A 21,819-nucleotide genomic window follows, 5' to 3' on the forward strand; every position below is an offset into this window, starting at 1 on the left:
GCACCGTCGTCATGGCAAACTAGTTTGAATCTGCAACCTTTCCTTTTTTGTTTCCCCCCAACTTGCTGGTGGTGGGATGGTTAGGAAAGATCTCGTCCGCTCTTACAGCCCCCACCTGCCCCTCCCCACCCCAACTTAGCGCCACTCCTGCGTCAGTTAAAGTCGTTAAAATCTGCCCGTCTCCTCACAGGCTTTTCATTTGAAAGGAGTCGTAGATTTCAGTGCATGTTTCCTGTTCATTAGATACGTGTTGGGGAAAGGTAATAATTCTGTGTAGCAGTTTTTATTTCTCCTTTTTTTTTTAGTTTTGAAGCCTTTCATGAGTCTGTCCGTTACTTTCTTCTGGACTGCTTCTCATACAGTTTTAATGGAGTGTTGCTGTCCGCTGTGATTCGTGACCCCCGGTAATGACCTGCTTCTCTTTTTGGCAACATTGACAGAATCCTCAGCGTGAGCGCCGGCATCGATACTATCGGAGAGATTTTGCTGAAAATAATACCAACTTTAGAAGAGGTGAGCGGGAAGGATGCATATCTGTACAATGACAGAGTATCTTCTTTGGTAGTTAGTCCGACTTTAATCCTTTTAAGTATCGACTAATACTTTTAGTCTAATCATGCTTGTTTTACCCCTTAAAACCAGTATTTGAATTCTTTCGACTGTTGCATACTAGTGTAAAGATGATACAAAAAAGCAAAATTAAATCTTAAACGGAAATTAATTTTTCTCTAAAGTATATCAGCTGTGAGCTTTAGTCCTCTTTTATATATTTTTGTTCATGCAATTTACCTGATGATGTTTTGTTTATTAAAGAAGTTGTACTGACTTTTCTGATCTGCTGCTGCCTGCAGTACCAACATTACAGCGGGATCGACTTCGACTGTGAGCTTCGTCTGTTGATCCACCAGAGCTTGGCAGGTGGAATCATCGGGGTGAAAGGCGCCAAAATAAAGGAACTGAGAGAGGTGGGACACTTTGTGTAATATGATCCTCCTGTAAGGCAGGGGAGTCCAAACATTTTGAAAAGACAGAGAGATTTGGTAAGGATGGAATGTGAGGGCCAACCAATCAGAAGCATTTAAGAATATTCAATGGGGTACTTTTTGATTCTTTATAAAGAACAGAAAAATTATAAATACATTTTTTTCTAAAGTTACTGAGAATTTCATGTTTGAAGACTAGAAAAAAAAGAAAAAGTAATTAAATCTGCATTCATACATAAAATGTTGCATGTTATTCACTATTAAATGCTCACTGTAAGCTTCTAAATTCAAGTGAACAAACTGTATTATCTTGTTTAAAAGTACAAACCACAGTTTTATATTTCACTAAAAATACTTCCAATCCCACGTTTCCTCATGGCTCTTCTACCAACTTTCCTTTTTATTATTTACAGTTGACATTTTAGAGAGCAAGTGTTGCAGAAAGGGTCCGGCGACACGTTTACAACGGCTAATAACGGAATTTAGCCAATCGTGATCAAGAAATCGTACTTACAGTTTTTAGAAAGTGCTGGTGGCTCCGTCTTCACTTTATAACCGGTCGGTGGAAATGTGAAAGTTTGCTGTATTTGGCCCACATGCCGGATTTTAGCTCTACGCTAACCTGTCGTACGCTGTTTCTAATTCATGCAACTTTTAGAAAAGGTTGTTTCCTGTTTACGTGCACTTCTGTTAATCTAAAAAGGTGTAAGATTGTGACGTGTCTGTGCTCAGAACACCCAGACCACCATCAAGTTGTTCCAGGAGTGCTGTCCACACTCCACTGACAGAGTTGTCCTGGTGGGAGGAAAGCCAGAACGTGTGGTTGAATGCATCAAAGTCATCCTGGAGCTGGTGTCTGAGGTACGTTTGCATCGCAGAAACCTGCCCACGTCAGCTAGGACAGAATCTTTTATTTGTTCATACGTGTGATTTCAGCAGTTGTTCGTAACGCCTTCCATTTCCAGACGACCATCAAAGGCCGCTCCCAGCCGTACGACCCCAACTTCTACGATGAGACGTACGACTACGGCGGCTTCACCATGCTCTTCGAGGAGAGGGGGAGGCGGCCCATGGGCGGGTTCCCCATCCGCGTGCGGGGTGGGTTTGAGCGCATGCCCCCGCCGCGGGGCAGCAGACCTCCACCTCCCTCCAGACGAGATTACGACGACTTGAGTCCCCGCAGAGGCCCCCCACCGCCACTCAGCAGAGGGTTACGGGGCGGTAGCCGGGCACGCAACCTGCCCCTTCCTCCACCGCCGCCACCAAGAGGGTGAGGATGCTAGTCTGTGTGGGGATCATTTTTTATTTTTTTTAATCTTTGTAAAAACCTGACCCCCTCATCCTCAGGTTAGAGTTGAAGATCTTCCACTTCCTTCACTTGTTCACCTCTTTGTCCCTGTTTGCAGGGGAGACCGGTTCTCTCACGGCAGCTATCATAGCAGCTTGGATGACAGACCAAGGTGAGAAGTATCACTTGATTTTCTTTTCAAGTCAAAGCAGTGTAAGCTGGCAGAATTTCACGCTTTTGAGTCCCGTCATAGGTCACGAGTTCAAGAGTCCTCTAGAAAAACCGTATTAACACCAACCTTTCCCCGCAGTGACAGGAGAAGCCGAGGAGACCGTTACGACAGCATGGTGAGTGCCGTCAGAGTCACGTCCTCCGCGCAGAGCTGCAGGGAAACAGGATTTCAAATTCAGATTTTTGCATTTCATTTTTTTCCTGAAGGTAATGCAAGCACAGAGGTTTTGGCATAGCTGCTGTTTTCCCTGTGTATGCACACTCGTGTGGGCCTGTTGTTGCCTGGCAACAGTTGTCTCCTTGGTTACTTACAGAGCAGCCGAGTTACACGTAGTCCAGAGATTCACCAGGCTAGCAAATGAGCAGGAGCTGAAACCGAAACAAATCCTGAAAACGTTCCCCGCAGCTTTTTAGCTGCAAGATAATAGTTTCCCTAAAAAAGTGGAAGATCGGAAAGAAGATTTTCATACATGATGATTATTCCTGAGAATATACTGTGAAGATGACCTAGAAAACTTGTTTATTTTAACTTAAAATGTTTTTCTTTTAGTGTTTGAGATTTTTTTAAAGACTTTCAAAAAAATGAAATAATTTTTTTTAATTTAACAATTTCTTCTAGTGTAACATGTTTTCCAACTGCATTAAAATGTAGTTTGTTTTTAATTCTTATTTTAATCTAAAATAATGCTGTCAATAAAACTTTATTTATCTAAAGCTCTTTCAAGTTATAATTTTTAATTGATGCTTCTGTTTCTTCCCCTGTCAACCAATCTGACAGAGTGGAGACCGATATGGTGAGTATTTTTGTTTTTTCATGACAAACTATTGACCATTTGTAGCAATTTGCCTCAGATGTTAAATCAGAGTCAGTTGTCTTTAGTGAAGTTTTTCAGTGTAAAGTGGGTGTTGCCTTTATTCGTTGTTGGATACCTTCCAACCTAAAGATACATGGAACTTTAACTTTAGATTGTTGAGGCTTTTTATTGGGACGTTCTTTCATTTTGATTGTAAATCATTTTTTACTAACGATCGTATTTAGTTTGGCTAATGTTTGTTTATATATCTAGACTGTGAAAAACGCTTCTGTTCAATATATAAATGGATTTAATACCAAATAAATAATCTTTAGTCTCTTCTGTCAATGCATCCTGTTATTTACTAAAAAAAAAAACTTTTTGGTTTAGTAGAACAAGAAAGACATTGAGTGTTTTTAAAGTCCCACTCCAGCCATCTTTGATTTATTCTCAGAGCATTCCCAGGGCTCTTTTAATTATGATTATGCCAGTTTGAGTCAAACTAAAAAATAATAATTTTTTGTTATTTTCTAGGACATAGTTTCTGCAGAGCAACAGTAGTTCCTGATTCATAGCAGTTTGAATAAAGAAAAAAAAATGTAATTTTAAGCTTAATTTTCTTAATATGTCCTTTATCATGAAAAAAATGCCATGAGAACATGTTAGAAACACAATTTGTAATGGAGTAGGTCTTTAGTTTTAAAGTTATTGAAATTATAAAATAGAAACATGTCTTCTGTTTGCTGCCAGTATAGAGATGATGCAGCGGGCACACTGATACAAAGTGATGCTTTAAAGTAGCTGCCGCATGTTGTAACCCGTGCATCTGTTCCTTTGACAACACGTACCCAAATAAAGCTGCTGTAGTCACGTTCTGTAATGTTTATCAACCTTGGAGTTAGATTTAAGCACTGAGTTTGCTGGTTGTAGCTAATGCTAAGTAGTTTGATTTCATCTGCAAGTCCTACTGACATACTAGCAGTGAGTCCTTCTAAACTTCCTTTCAAAACTTTTTTTTGTTGTTGTTTCAAAGTCAAAGTGGACTTTTCCACAAAGTTGTTTTTCTCCATCAGGTAGTAGAGGCTCCTACAGTGATATTGGAGGCCCGGTCATCACAACACAAGTCACCATCCCAAAAGATGTGAGTACCACGTGACAGAGAGCGAACACCATCACGTAGAGGGAAACGGCACTCACGCTGTGTCTCTCCGCTCGGCGCGGCGGTGTCTGTGCAGCTGGCGGGCTCCATCATCGGTAAGGGCGGTCAGAGGATCAAGCAGATCCGTCACGAGTCCGGAGCATCCATCAAGATCGACGAACCACTAGAGGGCTCTGAGGACCGTATCATCACCATCACGGGGACACAGGACCAGATCCAAAACGCCCAGTACTTGCTGCAGAACAGGCACGTGTTTTCTACTTCTCCAACGTTACAGGACTGCAGCAGAGAGGTCCTCACGGCTCAGGAAGAAACTCACAATTTACTGCAGCGGTTTAAACCACAATACATTTGATTTTAGGACCTTGTAAATAACTAAATTTACAGTGATTTTTGTCAGAATATTTGTGAAGAAGTTGACAGATAAATCTCAAGTTTACTCCCGTTTTTACTGCTAAACTATGGAGTCGAGATAAAGTCTCTGCTCCTGCCATATCCATCACTGACCTCCATTTGAGGAATGTCTTCATGTTTACAGACGAATGATCACCTGCAGGCCAGCATCGCGTCTTTCATGAATTTGAACGAACTTGTCTGTCTCGTTTCAGTGTGAGGCAGTACTCCGGTCGCTTCTTCTAGAAGACAAACGGGAGGACGTAAAGAAGAGTGAAGCCATGCTTTCTGCTCCCTCTATTCAGAGCCAACATTCCTCTGCTTTGAGTGGACGTCCCTCCTCCCCTCCCGTCACACGGCATCACCTGTGTTTACGTCGCAGTTTTTACTGAAAATCAGTTGTTGTGTTGGTGCGACTATTTCGCTTTTTTTTTTTTTTTTCTAAGACTCTCGTGCCATCTGAAGCCCTGGACCTTTGCTCCTACGTCACAGAGCAGCATGCAGAATGTAATTATTTTCCTCAGAATATTTTGTGGTACCCCTCTCTTTTATTTTTGAGCTATTTCAATCAAGTTGCATGTTTATAGAAAGTTTTTTTTCCCCCAGTATAAAGTGTTCATTTGCAAAAAGAAAAAAAAGTTTGATTTGCTTTTTCACACAAAATTTAGCATTAAAATACTGGTCAGATTGACTGTTACCATAGAAACATGGACTGTGTATCACGTTAGCTGGATTTAGGATTGCTAACTTCACATTATAATAAAGAGTTGGCCTTTATAGTTGTAAAAGGATGCAGTAGAGACCAGTCTGAAACACCTTTTTTTACTACTTGCCTTATTTTTGTATATCAAAACGGATTGGGTCAGCACAGATTTGTTCATTTTAACAAATCCTTTCTTTTTTTCAAGAAAAAAATGTGTGGTCCAAACCCAACAATCAAATTGGCAGAACGACTGTAACATAATGTACATTTACTCCTGACTCTTTACCACTGTGTTGTCATTAAATATAATCAGACTAGCTGGTTCCAGTGTTTTTAGTACCAGCTAGAATCATTTCAAATAAATGCGCCAGACTGTTATGGCAAGAAGAACAAAAAAAAAAGTTGTATAAAGTGTGTATATATTTTCATTAAAGTTTTGTGAGTTGTTAGAATGTCCCACAGGATTTTTTGAAACAGCAAAAGAAGTGTATTTTTTGCTTCTCTTTGTACGGTGGCCTTGAGCTTCCAGTATAGCAGAACCAAAAAAAAAAACCTAAAATAAAATAACTGGAAAAAAAAATACAGCAATGGGAAAATTTGTGTGTTTCTTTAGTGTAAAGTTTACTGAATTGTATATTTTCTTTGATCTTTTAGAGACAAATTTGCTGTATTGAATATTTGTTAATTGAAAAGTCTTATTTTGAAAGGATTTGAAGACAGCAGCTGGTGTTTTCTGTGATATCTGTAGTAGCTGCAGGTGTTCCGTCAATAAAAGTCCGTGTTGTACCACGTGGTTTTCTCCTTCAGGCTCGCGGCATGTATTTGCAAGTGTTGAGTCTGAGGTAACAAGCCTCATGCATCCGTGAGTGTCTCGTTAACACCGGAAATATGTTCCCATAATGCAATAAAGAAAGCCCACACGGTTTCCCAGCACAGCCCTCCGTCAGTCACATGGTGCGCTGCTGGTTTCCATCCAGCACTGACAACTAGATCCGCTGAGCTGAGACGGAGGCTCAGCGTCCCGGGAAGAAAGGAAAGTTTGGAATTTTATCTTTAAAAAAATCTTCGCCATATTCAGATCACACCCGGAGCTCTGCCGGCACGGTTAGTAAGAACAATCGAGACTGTTGCAGAAAAGTGAATTTCCTCTTTTCTGAAGAGGAACTACTTAATGCAAACGGCTTAAGTTGCTTTGCAGCTCTAAAATATTCTTGGATTTCCATTTGGTTAATTCGCTGACACCAAGTTTTTAGGATTATATCCCCGTGCTTTTCCCCCCTACACTGAAAGGTGAAGTTGTATCCGGGAGTAATGACTCTGAGCCCCGTGGGGGCTTGCTGCCTCAGCCCGGAGGCCAAAGAGGCTCGCAGGATCAACGACGAGATTGAGAGGCAGCTCCGGAGGGACAAGAGGGATTCCCGGCGGGAGTACAAGCTCCTTCTGCTCGGTGAGGAGCTAAATCTGCTGTCCGTCTCCCGGACATGTGTGCTGATAAATTGCCAAAGGGAGCATTCAGGAACCGCGAAATTTCTTTAAAATGTTGTCTAAAGAGGTGATATAGCATGTCTGTTTACCATGTTGCTGCAAAAAATAAACATTTATTATTTATAACATTATGCTTTGAAAAAAAGTTACAAACCATTTTAACAAACAGCCAAAGTATTTAAGCACTTGGTTCACTTAAAGTAAAGATTGGTTAGCTAACAAAACTAGCTAACACTGCTAATTAAAGAAAAAAAACGTAAAAGAAAATGTGTTTTTGGTGCTTTTGTTTAAAATTTCTTGTAGTGTTTAATTAAAGTAGCTTTTCTGAGTATTTATTTTTCTACTGTTGTGAATCAGGACCAGACAGGAGCTACAATCACTCAGACGAATAGATCCACGTACGTCTTCGTTTTCGTCGTCCAAGCTAGCATCTGGAGAGCTTCAATATTGCTCGACATTTTTGTTGCACCATAATGTTAAGTGAGGGGCTATAAGCTAGTAGGAGAGCGTGTAAATGGAGGGATGATGGGAAGTCAGGGCAGGCTTACTCAGTACCAATGCTCCCGCCTACAATCCGAAGGCGAATTTCTAATGAACTCCTGCTGCTCTGCAGAAACTACGTCGTAGAAAACATATATTTTGCCTAAAATAGCAAAATCCCGATGAAAGGCCACCTGGAATGATTTAAAATGGATCAAAACATTATTTGAGTGGGTCTTATTTACATAAGAAAAAAGTTAATACATATTGGAGTGGGTCTTTAATGGTCAAACAACATCCAGTGAAAGTATTATTCTGCCTCACTTATTGCATTTTTATGGATTCATGTAGACTCGAAAGCACTTGACCACATCTTACTGACATTGCAGAAGTGAAAATAAGGTAATGTTCAAACCAGACAAAAATATAGGAAGCTAAAAACCCTTAAAGCTCATAGAATACAAATCCAATGTTTTACTACATATCTGTTCAAGAACTGAAGTATTTTATTGCATTAAGGTAAACTGAGTCCAATTGTACTTTGTAAATATTGACTGTTACTAAAAATTTTGAATATATTTAAATGCATTGATAGTACGACTGAGTATATATATTTATATATTGAGTTAACAAAGAAGGTCTTTGGAAAAAATGGGATTCTAGGGCCATTTTTTTTCCTTTTTTTTTTTGGAACAGACTATATTTTCAGAAATGTTCCATCTAAAAGAAGCCGTATAACCTTTAGGTGGAGGAAAAGTGTGAAATGATTTGAAGTGGATGGTTGACATTCTGTGTTCTGAAAGAATGTATTTTCCTCTGAAGTTATGTTTTGAGATCCTGCCAGACAAAGTATAAAACTTGAATTAGTATAGCATGTTTCTCAAGACTCCAAGAGAGTTAAAAACATAAATCGTACAGCTGTAGTTCATTTATCTCAGTTTGATGTTTCTTGCTTTTTGTGAAGATCCTTAAAACTACTCCAGATGTGAAATAGAAGCTTAATGAAAAAAATACAGTATTTTTTGTGTTGGCTCAATACTAAAGATCCACAATGTTAGATATTTGCTGATATGAGGATACTTTCAAGCACATGTTGGACAATACTGATAAGTTAAGGTATCTAGAATGTCTTTCAAGGTCAAATCCAAATTCTTCCACTACCCCTCCAATTATACAGGCATTTGAAGAGGTAGGGGTGTCCAAAATTTTTTTTTTTTTTTTTTTTTAGCGATACGTAGGGACTTTTGACTCTTTGCTGTGAAGGAGATTAGCATTTTTTCACGTAGGTGTGCTCTAAAGCACAGACATTTACATTTAAATGTAAGGAATGAGGTTTTGTTTTAGTATGTATTTTTAAAGTTATGTATTTTACAAGCGCTGACAGCTAACCATTAACGAAGATGACCGGCGAATAATAATGGTGTCATCGAGGGGTAGTGTCTTCCGAATTTGAAGATTCTATTTTTCCATAACTCTCCGTTTGAAGGGTTAAATGTAGGGGTTGGGAGAAGAATTCTGATTCGGCCATAGTTTTAAAGACACAAGTTATTTCTGTGGGTTATGATGTTTGCAGATGACATTGTGTTTTTTAGGGAGACCAGAAAACCGGTGAAGGAAGATCTAGAGAAGTGGAAGTTTGGTCTAGAAAGAAGAGAAATGAAGGTCAGTTGCAGCTAGGCTTATCTGTATGTGAATGAGAGAAACTGAAGTGGAACAGTGAGGTTACACAGAGCCGAAGTGAAGAAGAAGCTACCTCACAATGGGCATGTGACGCGCTCTAGAAATCGCTAAACACCAGTTCTTTAATGCACGTTTAGCCCATCACACTGAATGAGCAGGGAGGGGTTCTACTTTTTTTTCCCTAACATTTACTAGCGCATGTCTACTACATACAGTTGGAAGAGGCCTGGTGCAAATTGTCTAAAGCGGTGCAAATATTGCTTCGACTTGGTATCATGTAAGTCCAGCCGGGTACAAACTACAATAATTTATTTCTCCTCCATAATACATTTTTGATCTAGTTTAACTTGCAAAGCCTGAAAATGGTCTTAAAATGCATGAATGACAGAGTGGGATGTGTGACAGAAGGATGCCAATAAGTAAGAATGGTGTAGAAAACGATCAGAGCAGCCTTGTTGTTGGTTTCGAGATTTGGAGAAAGAGACAGGAAGGAGAGCTGAAGATGGTACAGTTCTCTTTGGGAGTGATGAAGATGGATGTAGGATGTTAGATGTTTTGGAGATAAATGCAGATTGATATGGTTTGGACACATTACAAGGGGGTACAGTTATTTTGTTGATAAAAGCATGCAGAGTTTGGCGCTACCAAGAAAGAGGTCTAGAGGAAAACCAAAAAGGAGGATCGTGAATGTAGCTAAGGAGGATACATGTAGAGAGCAACCAAAAGGCAACTTTTATAGTGTAAACTAACACGGTGGTCACACTGTTGGCTTTTGTTGCAGGTGTGCTGTTGTGTCATTGTAAGCACATGGTCAAAGAAGACTTTTTTTCCCCACCAATTGGCAAAACTGATTATGCCTCTCAGTTGTATTAAATTTACAATATTAACTATATTGTAAGTCTTTATACTTTTGGCTTCTTCCTGTTTGTGACATGTTGTTTTACTCGGGTCAGGGTATTTTCTGATTGGTTACCACAATTAAAATCTTTCAATTAACTCATAAATAGACAGAGCTCGTAATAATCTGGTCCTTTTTATGTATAAAATCTGTTGCTTGACGTTGAACTGATTTTAAGTGGTACTCTTCCCTTAAAGGTCTGTCAACATTTTTAGTAGGACTAATTATTTTATTGTTCAGAGATGTGACTCATCATCATTTCAGTGCATAGAAATGCTGATGACTCATTGGAAGATTTGTCAACAAACAAAGTGCTGTGTTGTAATACTTTGGTTGAAACTATTCCCCCTTTGTAAACACTGTAATCATATTTAGGTAGAAACAGACCACTCAATGCAGAATACCAGCACTATGAAATAATTTTTCCTTTTAAAGTGGAGCCTTTTAAAGATGTCCCTGAAGACCTGGTAAGATACCAGAATACTTGTTACTGCTATTTGCGTTTACCTTATATTTTATATGTTCATTCAGAGAGGTAGTTTGTTTAAAAATACAGAAACATCTCTCTTATATAATTCAAAGGACTAGTTAATTGAAATTAAAAGACTATTTTATTCCATTTAAATCAATATTTATGAAGAAATTGTTTTTACAAGCAAAAAGATTTGGTGAAGAATTTTGCAGAAAAACATCGATGTTGTCATGGATGTTTTGTCAGTTTGACAAATTGAGTGTCAAAATTTTAAAATTTTAATAAACATTAATTTGGCAGTGATAACTAATGCTCTAGTTCAGGGGTGTTGAACTCAATTGAACAGGGGGTCGAAATCCAAAACATACCTCAGGTTGTGGGCCGCACAGGAGAAACATTTATTGAACACGCTGAAAAATACATTTTTAAAACTTTAAAAACATAATTTTTTAACATAACTATGAATAAAAAAATAGGCAAGAATATTATTCCAGAATAAATCAGCTTCGACCTTAAATAACGTTCAATATTTTACCCTCTGTAAAAATATATTTTTTGTCAAAATTATGCAACTTAGAAATAAGCACAGCATAACATTAAACCTTTAATAATATAAAATTATCTTGATGGCCGGATATAATTACCTCGCGGGCCGCATCCGGCCCTTGACTTTGACACGTGCTCTAGTTAATAATGCTTAGTACTGTGGAAGATCTCAGTAAAACTTGGATCTGCTGCATAACTGAGAAAACAAAGCTTTTGATTTGATAGAATGTCTTTTCCTAAACAGCGTTCCCATCTCCCTAACTAATTTCAAAAGTAAATATAGTATACAAAGTCCTCAATGACTTTTAGAAGGTTAAACACAAAAAAGCCCAAAAAGTTCAGGAGCGTTTAGCTAAACATAAGTGAGGGGCAAATCACTGAACTCCCCGGGAACATGCAGTTAGAAGTAAGCAAACCATTGACCCTGTAAGGGACAAGGAAAAGGGTAGTATTTTTTGCAACCTCCTCTGAGACAATTGACCAAAAAGGGATTGTTCCTCACAACCCCTCCTCTTCTAAGTTAGAGACCCCCTTGGGGAAGAGGAGCATCCTTGTGAAATCCCTTCGATACAGATACGCAGAAGAGGAGCGTCCCTGTCAAACCATTTCAGGAACAGATGAACAGAAGAGGAGCACCCATGTCAAACTCCTTATGAACAGAAGAGGAGTGTCCCTGTCAAACCCCTTTAAGAACAGTTGAACATAAGGAGTGTCCCTGTTAAAACTCCTTTCAGACAAATGCACAGAAGAGTAGCATCCTTGTGAAACCCTTTAGTAACAAAAGAGGAGTGTCCTTTTCAAACCCCTTTACGGCCAGATGAAAAGAAGAGGAGCGTCCCAGTGAACGCCTTTAGGAATAGGTGAACAGAAGAGGGGCGTCCGTGTCAAACTCCCTATGAACAGATGAACAGAAGAGGAGCGTCCCTGTCAAATGCTTTAGGAACAGATGGACAGAAGAGGAGCGTCCCTGTGAACCCCTCTAGGCATAGGTGAACAGAAGAGGGGCGTCCATGTCAAACTCCCTATGAACAGATGAACAGAAGAGGAGCGTCCCTGTCAAATGCTTTAGGAACAGATAGACAGAAGAGGAGCGTCCCTGTGAACCCCTCTAGGAATAGGTGAACAGAAGAGGAGTGTCCCTGTCAAACGCTTTATGTACAGATGAACAGAAGAGGAGTGTCTCTGTCAAACTCTTTAAGAACAGATGAACAGAAGAGGAGTGTCCCTGTCAAAAGCTTTAGGAACAGATGGACAGAAGAGGAGTGTCCCTGTCAAACGCTTTAGGAACAGATGGACAGAAGAGGAGCGTCCCTGTCAAACTGTTTATGAACAGATAGTTGAACAGAAGAGTAGCATCATTGTCAAACCGTTCAGGTAGAAATAACAGGAGATGAGAATACTGTAATACCCTCTTGGGGCAGATGAACTGAAGAGGAGCATCCCTGTCCAAATTCTAATTGACCAACAGAATAAGACTACTGTAATTCTGGGAAGACCTTGCAAACAAAGAGGAGTATGCTGGTGACTTCCTTAAGGACAGAATTATTTTAAAAGATGTTTTCAAATATTCACATTATTATTTTAGCCAAATGCTACAGTGTTTTGATTTATAGCTGTTTTTCTGAGTTTGTATGAGATGATATTTATCTGTTGGTTTTTCAGGAACTGGTGAAAGCGGGAAGAGCACGTTCATTAAACAGATGAGGATCATTCACGGTCGAGGATACTCTGATGAAGATAAAAGAAGCTTCACCAGACTTGTGTTCCAGAACATCTTAACTGCCATGCAGGCCATGATCCAGGCCATGGACACACTGCAGATCCCCTACAAGTATGAGCACAACAAGGTACACAACAGAGCTGCTTCTTTTCTTTGTTGCTTCACTCAGACAGATTGAGAAAGAAGTTTTACCACACAAACACGCACTCCGTCACACAGAAGCACGAGCAAGGTTTACTCACTCCGCTTGGCTGTGTGTTGCAGTTCACGGCGGGTGAAGCACTTCTGGTAATTTGTAACCATGTTTAGTTTTGCAATCCAGCTGCCAGAGTGTTTTGTCTATGTACGGATGAGCTTGTCTTTTTCAACCACACTCAGTGGTAAACTGCAGGCTTGTAAAGAGATGGAGAATTCCCCATTAATCGCCCGGGAATCCACACCTGCCACACCAAAGCACGACTTCATTAATCACCTACATTTGCAGGTTCCAAATGTTTTAAGGGTTGAATGGTTAAAGCTTCAGGTTATGATGAAACTCAGATGTGTCAACATGGGAAATTCTATCATTTTTTTTAAATCACAGAGAATAATGAGTCATGATTTGATTGATCATTTTCTTGACATCATTTTAAAGGTATTTCTTTGAAAGCAGAATGGAAATGCCAGGACATTAATGTTTTCTTAATAATATTGATTCATTTAACTCCAAGTTTCAAAAACACTTAAGATAAAAGGATTTTAGAAAGGGTAACTTGAAAGTTGCAACAAAAAACTAAAAGAAGAGTTTATATTTAGTTACTTTTATATTTTGTTGTGACATTTGTATTCTCAGTAGTTTCTGACAAGCCCAGCCTCTTATTAGTGACTATAAACTGTTACAATGTATAAAACCATTATGGTGCAAACTGGATTTGCAATAAAAATTTTCGGAGACCTATCAAACGATTTACTTTGTAAAAACTGCAATTGAAACACTTTTTTTTTTTTAAATGAGTCACAAGACCAACAGCCAGCATCACAAAGCTCATTAAAAGTTGAGGTTCATATGGAATTGTTGGATCCACAGCTCCTCCTTAAAACCATCAACCACGATTTCCTAAAATCGCTTTATCCGTACCCACTCCAACGTCTCCTTTGATAGATGACGAGCCTTGAAAATGCCTTGAAAAAAACTTGAATTATCTGCTGTAATTCAAAGTATTGGTCACATCCGTTTTTTTTTTTTAATTACTTATCGCCAGAGTTGGTTTGTGTTTATTCGCATAACTACGGTTTCATAGAAACAGCATGATTTTAAAATTGTGTTTTTCGACATTTCTCACTGGAAACACAGCTATTGACTGTATAAGAGAACCGGACCGAGCAAGTGTTACATTACCCACAGATGTCTCCAACTAAATGAAGTCAATTCAGTCGCCATTTTTTTTTTGCGATATGGGCGCTGCCATGTTGGAACCAGAAATTGTCAATAAGCAGTGATTGGTCGGTCTTAGTCAACGTTTCTATGGCAACCACTCTTTACAATCATTTCTTGAATGTTCAACCCATTCAAACTGAAAGCGAGTTCGTGAGAATCTGTCAAACATTTGAAATGTTTGACATGAGACCACATACTTTTGAGGCATCTGATTGGCCAGTTTAGAACTTGAGTAACTTAGAGTAGAGTTAGCAAGAACATGTTAAAAAATGTAGCACCGCAAGACTATTAATGACTATCAGCTGTTTATTTCTTCGTAGAAGTCTATAAGATTTAGGTTTCTTGGAACGTAAATTCTATTTCAAATGCAAGGGTAGAAGGGGTCACTCTGTCCAGTTCTCCTGTACAGTCAAGGATTGATACTTTAAGTTCAATAACAACAAAAAAACTCTGGTTAATATCAGTTTTAAAAAACCTCAACGATCGTGTGACTTTAAACCAGTCGGACTACCAAGAATTGGGTCGCTTCTGCTCCACCCCAAATACTCAAGCATAATTTTCATCATACCTAAAGAGAACACGACAAGCAGCAACAAGCCCCGAGAGACACACACAGCCTTTTGATTGACAGGTCCCAACAGAGCTTCAAACTCGACTTTTGTTAGCAGCACTTCGTTAGGTGGGCGGGGCAAACTCCACCTGACAGTTTGACGGTGCACATTGCAATGGGTGACTAGGATTTTCCAAGACATCTAGTTTCAACAGCTACTCAGTGCTGTGGTGATATTTTAAAACAAAATTGTTGAAATAAAAGCAGATGAAGCTGATAAATATCTGCATGGATTGATAATAAACAATTAATCAGAGTTCATTTTGCAAACATGAACAATAACGGGAAGCCCGTTTTAGTTTACTACTTCTACATTGTGGGCAGATAAATGACTCAACCAACAGTTGTGTGTTAGTTTTACTTCCGGGAGGATTATCAGTTGTGTAATCAGTTGCCTCTATTCCTTTACAAAGGGGCAAACCCTTGTTTAATAAAGCTAGAGTTACCCCAGAGCTTCAGCAGGGCGTTCGCTGTGGAAGGCAGAATTCCCCGCAGCTCACAGAGGAAAGCCAGCTGCTCTTATTTTCCCTGCAAATGTTTAACCGGGATGGTGCCAAACGTCTAGATAACAGCAGCTGAAGTAAACAGACTTAATGCTTGCACTGCAGTTCCGCAGACACAAACTCCAGGGATCTGTTGGGAGTCGTATTGAAACGCTACAATGACGAGGCAGTTTTGCTGCGACGCTCCGCTCTGTTCGCTGAGTCTCGATTTCATGTGTCCAGGAAAATGCCAGCATGGTCAGCAGTGTGGATGTGGAACGGGTAACCGCATTAACAAACGCTTATGCTGCTGCCTTGAAGAGCCTGTGGAGTGACCCGGGAATTCAGGAATGTCATGCTCGGAAGAGGGAATACCAGCTCTCTGACTCTGCTAAGTAGTGAGTGTAAACAGGCTAATAACTTCTCAGAGACTGTCAAATAGTTTCCAGCTTTGCTGTGGACGACCGTCTCGTTATTGCAGTCAGAACGCTGCAATAAAAGTTCAGTCACCTTTTTCCTTTTAAGGCTATCGATTTATTTGAATCTTTAGTAACTATCGATTAATAAAGCGTTTATTTTCCTGTCTTGTTAGCTATCTGAACGATTTGGACCGCATTACGGATGCTGCTTATCTTCCAAACCAGCAAGACATCCTGAGGGTCAGAGTTCCCACCACCGGGATCATAGAGTACCCCTTTGACCTGAAGAGCGCGCTGTTCAGGTGAGCACGCCTGTGTTGTTTTTTTTCTTTTACTGTTTCGGTATACGGATGGGCCGATATTTTTTCTGGCGGATAACCAATATTCCCTCTGCATCTTTGGCGGATAGTCGAGAATTTCCAATATCAATATTTAAGTGTCTACAATAACACAAAGTTTCACCTTTTACTATACAATCACTCTATACTTGACCTTTTTAATGTACAGCAAGGAAACAAGTATCAGTTTTACACTTTTAAAAGACCATTTACTATTAGACGTATCTGTAAATCATCAGGGATCTTTGGGAACACATGTATCCCTATCAAATAAAAATATGCATAAACAGGCAGAACAATATCTGTGGATTAATTTAGCATCAATGATAAACTCAAATTATGTAAATATCGCCCAATAACAATCCTGGCATCAATATATTGCTCATCCCTTGTTCAAAATTTCCATTATTTCGTTTAAGGATTTTCTAAATGATCAGACTTTGACTGCAGCCCCTGAATTTTCAGAATAATTCACATTTTTTTGTCTTTTTTTAAGCATTTATCAACATTTTCTGTTCAGGGACAAAAGATGAAATTAGTAGCATGTTTGCAGAATTTTTTAGATAAATGCATTTTCTTTCTCAAACACAAAAACTGCAGATTGAGGCTAAAACATTTAAAATATTATTTTAAAAAATACCATTTTAAAGTAATTCTTAAAACTACTTTTTACAAAAACTATTCAGCTGTTACTTTTTTAAATTTTAATTGTTTTGTAACTTTTTTATTAAGGTTTTAACTATTTGATAACAGATTTTTTTTCCCCAAATATGATTCTAGCTAATGAGCATTATGAATAAAGTTTGGTGTTATTTTAAAACTTTACTTTTAAATATTCAGTAACATTCTGTGATTGTTTTAGGATCAAAATTAAACCTAGAATGATGGAAAAATGGTGTGTCTGTGGATTCTCAAAGTGTTAAATTTTAATAAAACTGCATTTACAGATGTACCTCACGTCTCCGTAACCAGTTTGATGTCCAGCGTTAGTCCGAGGAAAAAAAGAAAAAAAAATCAAACAAGAATCTTAATGTCTTGATTCAAATATGAAACATATAAAGTTCAGGACTAGAATAACCCCATTCTACTAGTTTTGGGCAGCACTTCTTCTTCTTCAAATACTGATGCACACACCTGCAGTGCCCTCTGGTGGTCTTTAGTGGAAAAACAACCACTATAGATCAACCAGTTGTCAGAGGGGAAAAAACAAATGAGAGCTGATTTCTGTTTTAAAAAATCACAAATAAGTCATTCCTGAGTATAAGTCGCACCTTTAAACTTAGCACAAGTTGCTGAATCTCATATGTGGAGGAAGAAATGACAGAATTTCTCAGTTTGTCTCATTTTCTATGTATTTACAGTCTTAAATTTAGCTCCTGTAAATTAGAAGACATCCTAAAAAAGTAATTATTTGGGAGGAAGATTTTGTTTTTGTACCTTTTTTGTTGCGTTTGTAACATCAAAGCTAAGAAACTTGAACTGATTTATAAAGTTGAGTTTTTCTTCCCCAAATGATATCAAATGATGTGAGAATGTTCAGTATGCTGCACTGTTCAGTAGTCCCATTTCTCACTGTGTTTTTCTTTTGGCTGCAGGATGGTGGATGTGGGTGGCCAGCGTTCAGAGAGGAGGAAATGGATCCACTGCTTCGAGAACGTGACCTCCATCATGTTCTTGGTGGCGCTCTCGGAGTACGATCAGGTTCTCGCCGAGTCCTCCAGCGAGGTAGGATGCTGTGCACAAGATGAGAGCGCGTTGAGTTGCAGTGAGACAAGGGGGGAAAAGAAAACCGAAATAGAAGCCAGGAACACAAAGACACAGTGTTTGCTTTGTTTAAAGCTGGAAACGATGACCCAGATTTTCAGCGTCCAGCCTGACATCCCTCTCCCTCTCTTTCTGGTCACATTTGTGGTAGCGCACATCATGCACCTGATGGGGGAGCTCTTTAGTCACTCTCTTAAACAAAGATCACCTCTCAGCACCGGTTGTTCTCTTCCAGGGATTACAGGCTACTAAATCTCCTCTCTCACACACGTCTGTTTTTAAAAAATGTTTATATCATTTTTTTTTCTCTTTTTTTAAAGAATCGAATGGAGGAGAGCATGGCTTTGTTCAAGACGATCATAAGCTACGAATGGTTCAAAGACTCCTCGATTATCTTGTTCCTCAACAAGATAGATCTGCTGGAGGAAAAAATCATGCACTCACATTTGGTCGACTACTTTCCTGAATATGATGGTAGGACAACACATTTGAAAATATTAAAGTAAAATGGACAGCTCTGACATTTTAAGATATTGATTTAAGCGTCAGTAAAGTGAGATTAAATAGTATAATTTGCCTTTTTATCTTCTGTGTGCTCCTGCCAGGCCCCCAGCGGGACGTGGAGGCAGGAAAAGATTTCATCTTGAGCATGTTTGTCAACCTTAATCCAGACCAGGATAAACTCATCTACTCCCACTTCACTTGTGCCACAGACACAGATAACATTCGCTTCGTCTTCTGCGCCGTGAAGCACCACATCTTGCAGGGCAACCTGGAGGACCACAACTTGGTGTAAAAGAAACGCTGGGGAGTGATTGAATCGTTTCGGTCGGAGGGGAGTCTGCGACAGCTCCACTCTCTGCTTCTTATGATCCAAAGCGGGAAATTAAGAAGCTCCCCATCAAACGACTGCACCCTCTGATGCATTTCTTTGTTTTCTTGTTAGAACATTAGAGAAAAAAAGTTGACCTACAAATGCCAGCTCGCTGAGGAGTCAAACGAATCAGCCGAGCGCTTTGTGGACAGATCTGAGCAGAGAAAACGCACACAGGTGGATGAAGAGGGAGGGAAGAGGTGGTGGCGGTAGTGGGATATTTTTTTTTTTGGCCTCAAACAGCTTTGAGGACTTCTGATGCAGCAGATCTTTCCTTCAGGGAGATGGTGGAAGTGAACTGCACTGCAGCACCACATCAACTCCGTCAGCCTTTCTGGAGCAGGTGGAGGCGCTTCGTTTGCATGTCGATCGACAGGAAAACAGTCAGGTTTAACATGAATCCGTCTTGTTGCATTCGTTTTTTTTGCCTTCTGCTGTTTAAAACCCACAAGTGCATCAATAATATATATTTTCATGATTTTTCAGTTTTACAGTAGAACGGTAAATCCTTTTTATTATTAGTTGTGTCTAGAAATCATTTTCTGTAATACAGTTGTTTTAAAATGTAAATTTGTACAGTTTTTGTTTGCATCAGAAAAAACTTTTATATCATTCAAAGGGATAATTTGGCGCATTTGGGTCACGAAAAGATGCGGATCAAAGGGATTTTTGCACAGAACTAGAAAAAAAAAATGGGCAAAGCCACCACTTTTTCTCATGATGACATGAATCACCTCTAATTTGCACTGTTTAATTTATGAACACAGGTTAAGTCACTGCCAGGTTTGATGCATAAGTTTTAGGATCTCACTGTTTACAAATCAGCTGTAATAAACTGACAGTTTTTCAAGTCTGGTGTTGGTTTTTCATCAGCTGTTTTCATCAAACCTCTGCTGGGATTCATCCGTCTGGCTGCAGATCGCTGCAGGAGCTCCATGTTTTTAGTCCTGTGTGAACAGAAATCAAGAGGAGCAAAGAAAAAAAAAAAAAACATGTCAGAGGACAGATACTAAAAGTGACTCGAGCATCACTTTTCCACTAAACTGAGAATCTTGTACATGATGTTAATGATAATTAAAATGCTAAAAAGTAAAAAAAAAAAAAATGTGGCAAAAGATAAATCTGGAGTGACTTGGAGTCAATCAATTAATTTTTGTTTTAGTGTAATTTTTTAATAACACAACGTAATTCCAGCAGATTTTGAAGGAGAAAAGCATTGTGTTATTAAAAAAATACAGCATGTAAAAGATTTTGTGTTTAAGCGTCACCTGTGACGCCTCAGGTTAAAAAAAATTAATTAAAAACTAAATGTATGGAATGTCCTATAGCAAACAGTAAAGCCACATTTTTTTTTTAAATCTGATTATTTGGATGGATTCAAAAAAGTAAGGATCGGGGAAAAATTGTAATAAACAAATGATTACTTTTATTGATTTAAAGAAGGAAAAAAATCAATCTACACTTTTTTCTTTTCCTTTAAAAGAACATTATCTTGCCTTACCCTGCAGCTGTTCCATCGAGATTCAATGAACCTCGACGATTTCATGTTCTAATAAGATGCTGAAATATAAACGTATAGATACCAAAAATTGTATCAGTTTTTCCTAGGTAGAAAACACATTTAAAGTTCTGATATTAAATGACATAAAAAGCCAATGTTTATAATTATAAATTAATTTAAAAAAACTGGCAGAAAAAAATACACTTATTTTTTTAAGTGCTATTTAAAAAAAGTCAGAATCTGGAAAATGTTTTATTTTAATGAAGGTTTACATGTATATAGAGCTAAATTAAAATATTTTAGCTTGAAACATAATTTGCTTCTTAGTCTGTCCTTGTTACAATAAATAACTGCTTTAATCATCTTTTGATCCATTTTAAAGTGTTCCCAGTGGTCTTATAATTATCCCACTTTTAGCCAAAATTCAAAAATATGTGTTTAATCTAGGACATAGTTTCTACAGAGCAGCTGGAATTCATTAGAAATTTCCCTCTGATTAGTGGGCAAGACCACTAGTGCAGGTTAACCCTGCCCCCCTTATCCTCCCTGTTGCTGAGATCTCTGTTTACATGCTCTCCCACTAGCTTACAGCCCCTCACACCCTGGGTTGCCAGATTTGATGCACAGCTAGAGGGAGCCAAAGAAGCAAGCAAAGGATGAAAAGATTAACAACAAACTCAGCCAAACCAATGCTGTCATTAACCAAACAAGCTAAATAGATTAATCTAAAAAGGGACCCTCTGGTGATCTTTAGAGCTATTGTAAGAATTTTCTCAGTGCTATATTTAGGGGGAAAAAAATTAAAAATTGTGTTTTCTTGGACAGTTTCTGCTGTATTTCATTAGAAATTTGTTTTTGAGTTGTGGGCGGGACTGTTGGTGAAAAAAGGAGGTGGAACAAACAGTGTCATCAACATAGAGGAGGAAGTTAAACAGCATCATGATAAAGCTGAAGCCTAAAAAATAACTACTTCCACTGTCCACCAGTTAGGAGGAATACAACAGCAGAGACATAAATCACACTGAAGCAGAACATATCACGACAAATAGTTATCTGGAAATGTGAATAAGGAAGGAAATGTTGGCTTTTGAAAAGCAATATTTCATTTGAAAGCCACATTGATTTGAGCCCCTGACCACACAACTGGAACCGTCTGCTTTTATAGCAGTTTACACAGAAAAGTGGAAGAAGAAAGTAAAAGATTTGTTCCTCTCAAGGGAAGTCCTACTGTTCATGTCTTTTAGATGAGTCATGATGAGACTATTTACTCCACCTGAACTTGTCTGATAAATATCTGGAACAACAACTGCCTCAGACAATAGCAGGTTGATCTGTGTGGGTGTATTTCTTTTTCCCCACAAAGGACAGGTTCAAAGGGGTCAGCAAGAAAACTTACCTTTAATAGTTTTAAAGCCCAGCTAGAAGTAAAGGTGTTAAATAAAACACAGAAAAAATGTGTAGTCATTTTCCTTTGAAATGTATCCAATAATTGCTTGGTTTCAACAAAACTTGGCGAGAAAAAGCCTGTTGAAAGGGTTGCTCTTTATTTCCCATGATCCTCTGTGAGGCACAGGCGGCTTCA

At 38.7% G+C, this 21,819-nt stretch overlaps 2 protein-coding genes and 1 long non-coding RNA gene across 7 annotated transcripts in view; 2 read left to right on the plus strand and 1 right to left on the minus strand.

Moving 5' to 3' along the window:
- The window catches only part of hnrpkl (heterogeneous nuclear ribonucleoprotein K, like), an 11,912-nt gene extending 5,575 nt beyond the window's left edge, over positions 1-6,337 (plus strand). For all 3 annotated transcript variants that reach the window (XM_024299141.2, XM_024299140.2, XM_024299139.2), the window contains exons 6-15: positions 441-513; positions 852-965; positions 1,716-1,844; positions 1,949-2,253; positions 2,390-2,443; positions 2,582-2,618; positions 3,281-3,296; positions 4,370-4,437; positions 4,532-4,701; positions 5,064-6,337. In XM_024299141.2, coding sequence (XP_024154909.1) covers positions 441-513; positions 852-965; positions 1,716-1,844; positions 1,949-2,253; positions 2,390-2,443; positions 2,582-2,618; positions 3,281-3,296; positions 4,370-4,437; positions 4,532-4,701; positions 5,064-5,094 — 997 coding nt within the window. In that variant the 3' untranslated portion in view covers positions 5,095-6,337. The remainder of the gene's footprint in view (positions 1-440; positions 514-851; positions 966-1,715; positions 1,845-1,948; positions 2,254-2,389; positions 2,444-2,581; positions 2,619-3,280; positions 3,297-4,369; positions 4,438-4,531; positions 4,702-5,063) is intronic.
- On the minus strand, positions 2,282-21,806 carry LOC112163040. 2 transcript variants are annotated; one of them, XR_004948785.1, is made up of 6 exons: positions 21,634-21,806; positions 20,238-20,296; positions 19,625-19,683; positions 17,672-17,831; positions 4,494-5,090; positions 2,282-2,653 (listed from the first exon to the last, which is right to left on the minus strand). It is a non-coding gene; the product is annotated as an uncharacterized LOC112163040 (long non-coding RNA). The 2 variants fall into 2 exon arrangements; XR_004948786.1 differs by lacking the exon at positions 20,238-20,296.
- LOC112163036 (guanine nucleotide-binding protein G(q) subunit alpha) lies at positions 6,468-19,586 on the plus strand. 2 transcript variants are annotated; one of them, XM_024299142.2, is made up of 8 exons: positions 6,468-6,655; positions 6,842-6,998; positions 12,775-12,959; positions 15,585-15,739; positions 15,934-16,062; positions 17,694-17,823; positions 18,183-18,336; positions 18,468-19,586. In XM_024299142.2, exons 2-8 carry the CDS (start codon positions 6,863-6,865, stop codon positions 18,656-18,658), a joined length of 1,080 nt encoding a protein of 359 aa, XP_024154910.1. In that variant the 5' UTR covers positions 6,468-6,655; positions 6,842-6,862; the 3' UTR covers positions 18,659-19,586. The 2 variants fall into 2 exon arrangements, with proteins under 2 accessions (XP_024154910.1, XP_024154911.1); XM_024299143.2 differs by lacking the exon at positions 6,468-6,655 and adding an exon at positions 9,109-9,178 and having other exon boundaries at positions 6,881-6,998.
- Positions 21,807-21,819: the final 13 nt, after the last annotated feature.

The sequence above is a fragment of the Oryzias melastigma genome, linkage group LG12 (assembly GCF_002922805.2).
Source record: "Oryzias melastigma strain HK-1 linkage group LG12, ASM292280v2, whole genome shotgun sequence".
In the NCBI taxonomy this organism is placed as follows: Eukaryota; Metazoa; Chordata; class Actinopteri; order Beloniformes; family Adrianichthyidae; genus Oryzias; species Oryzias melastigma.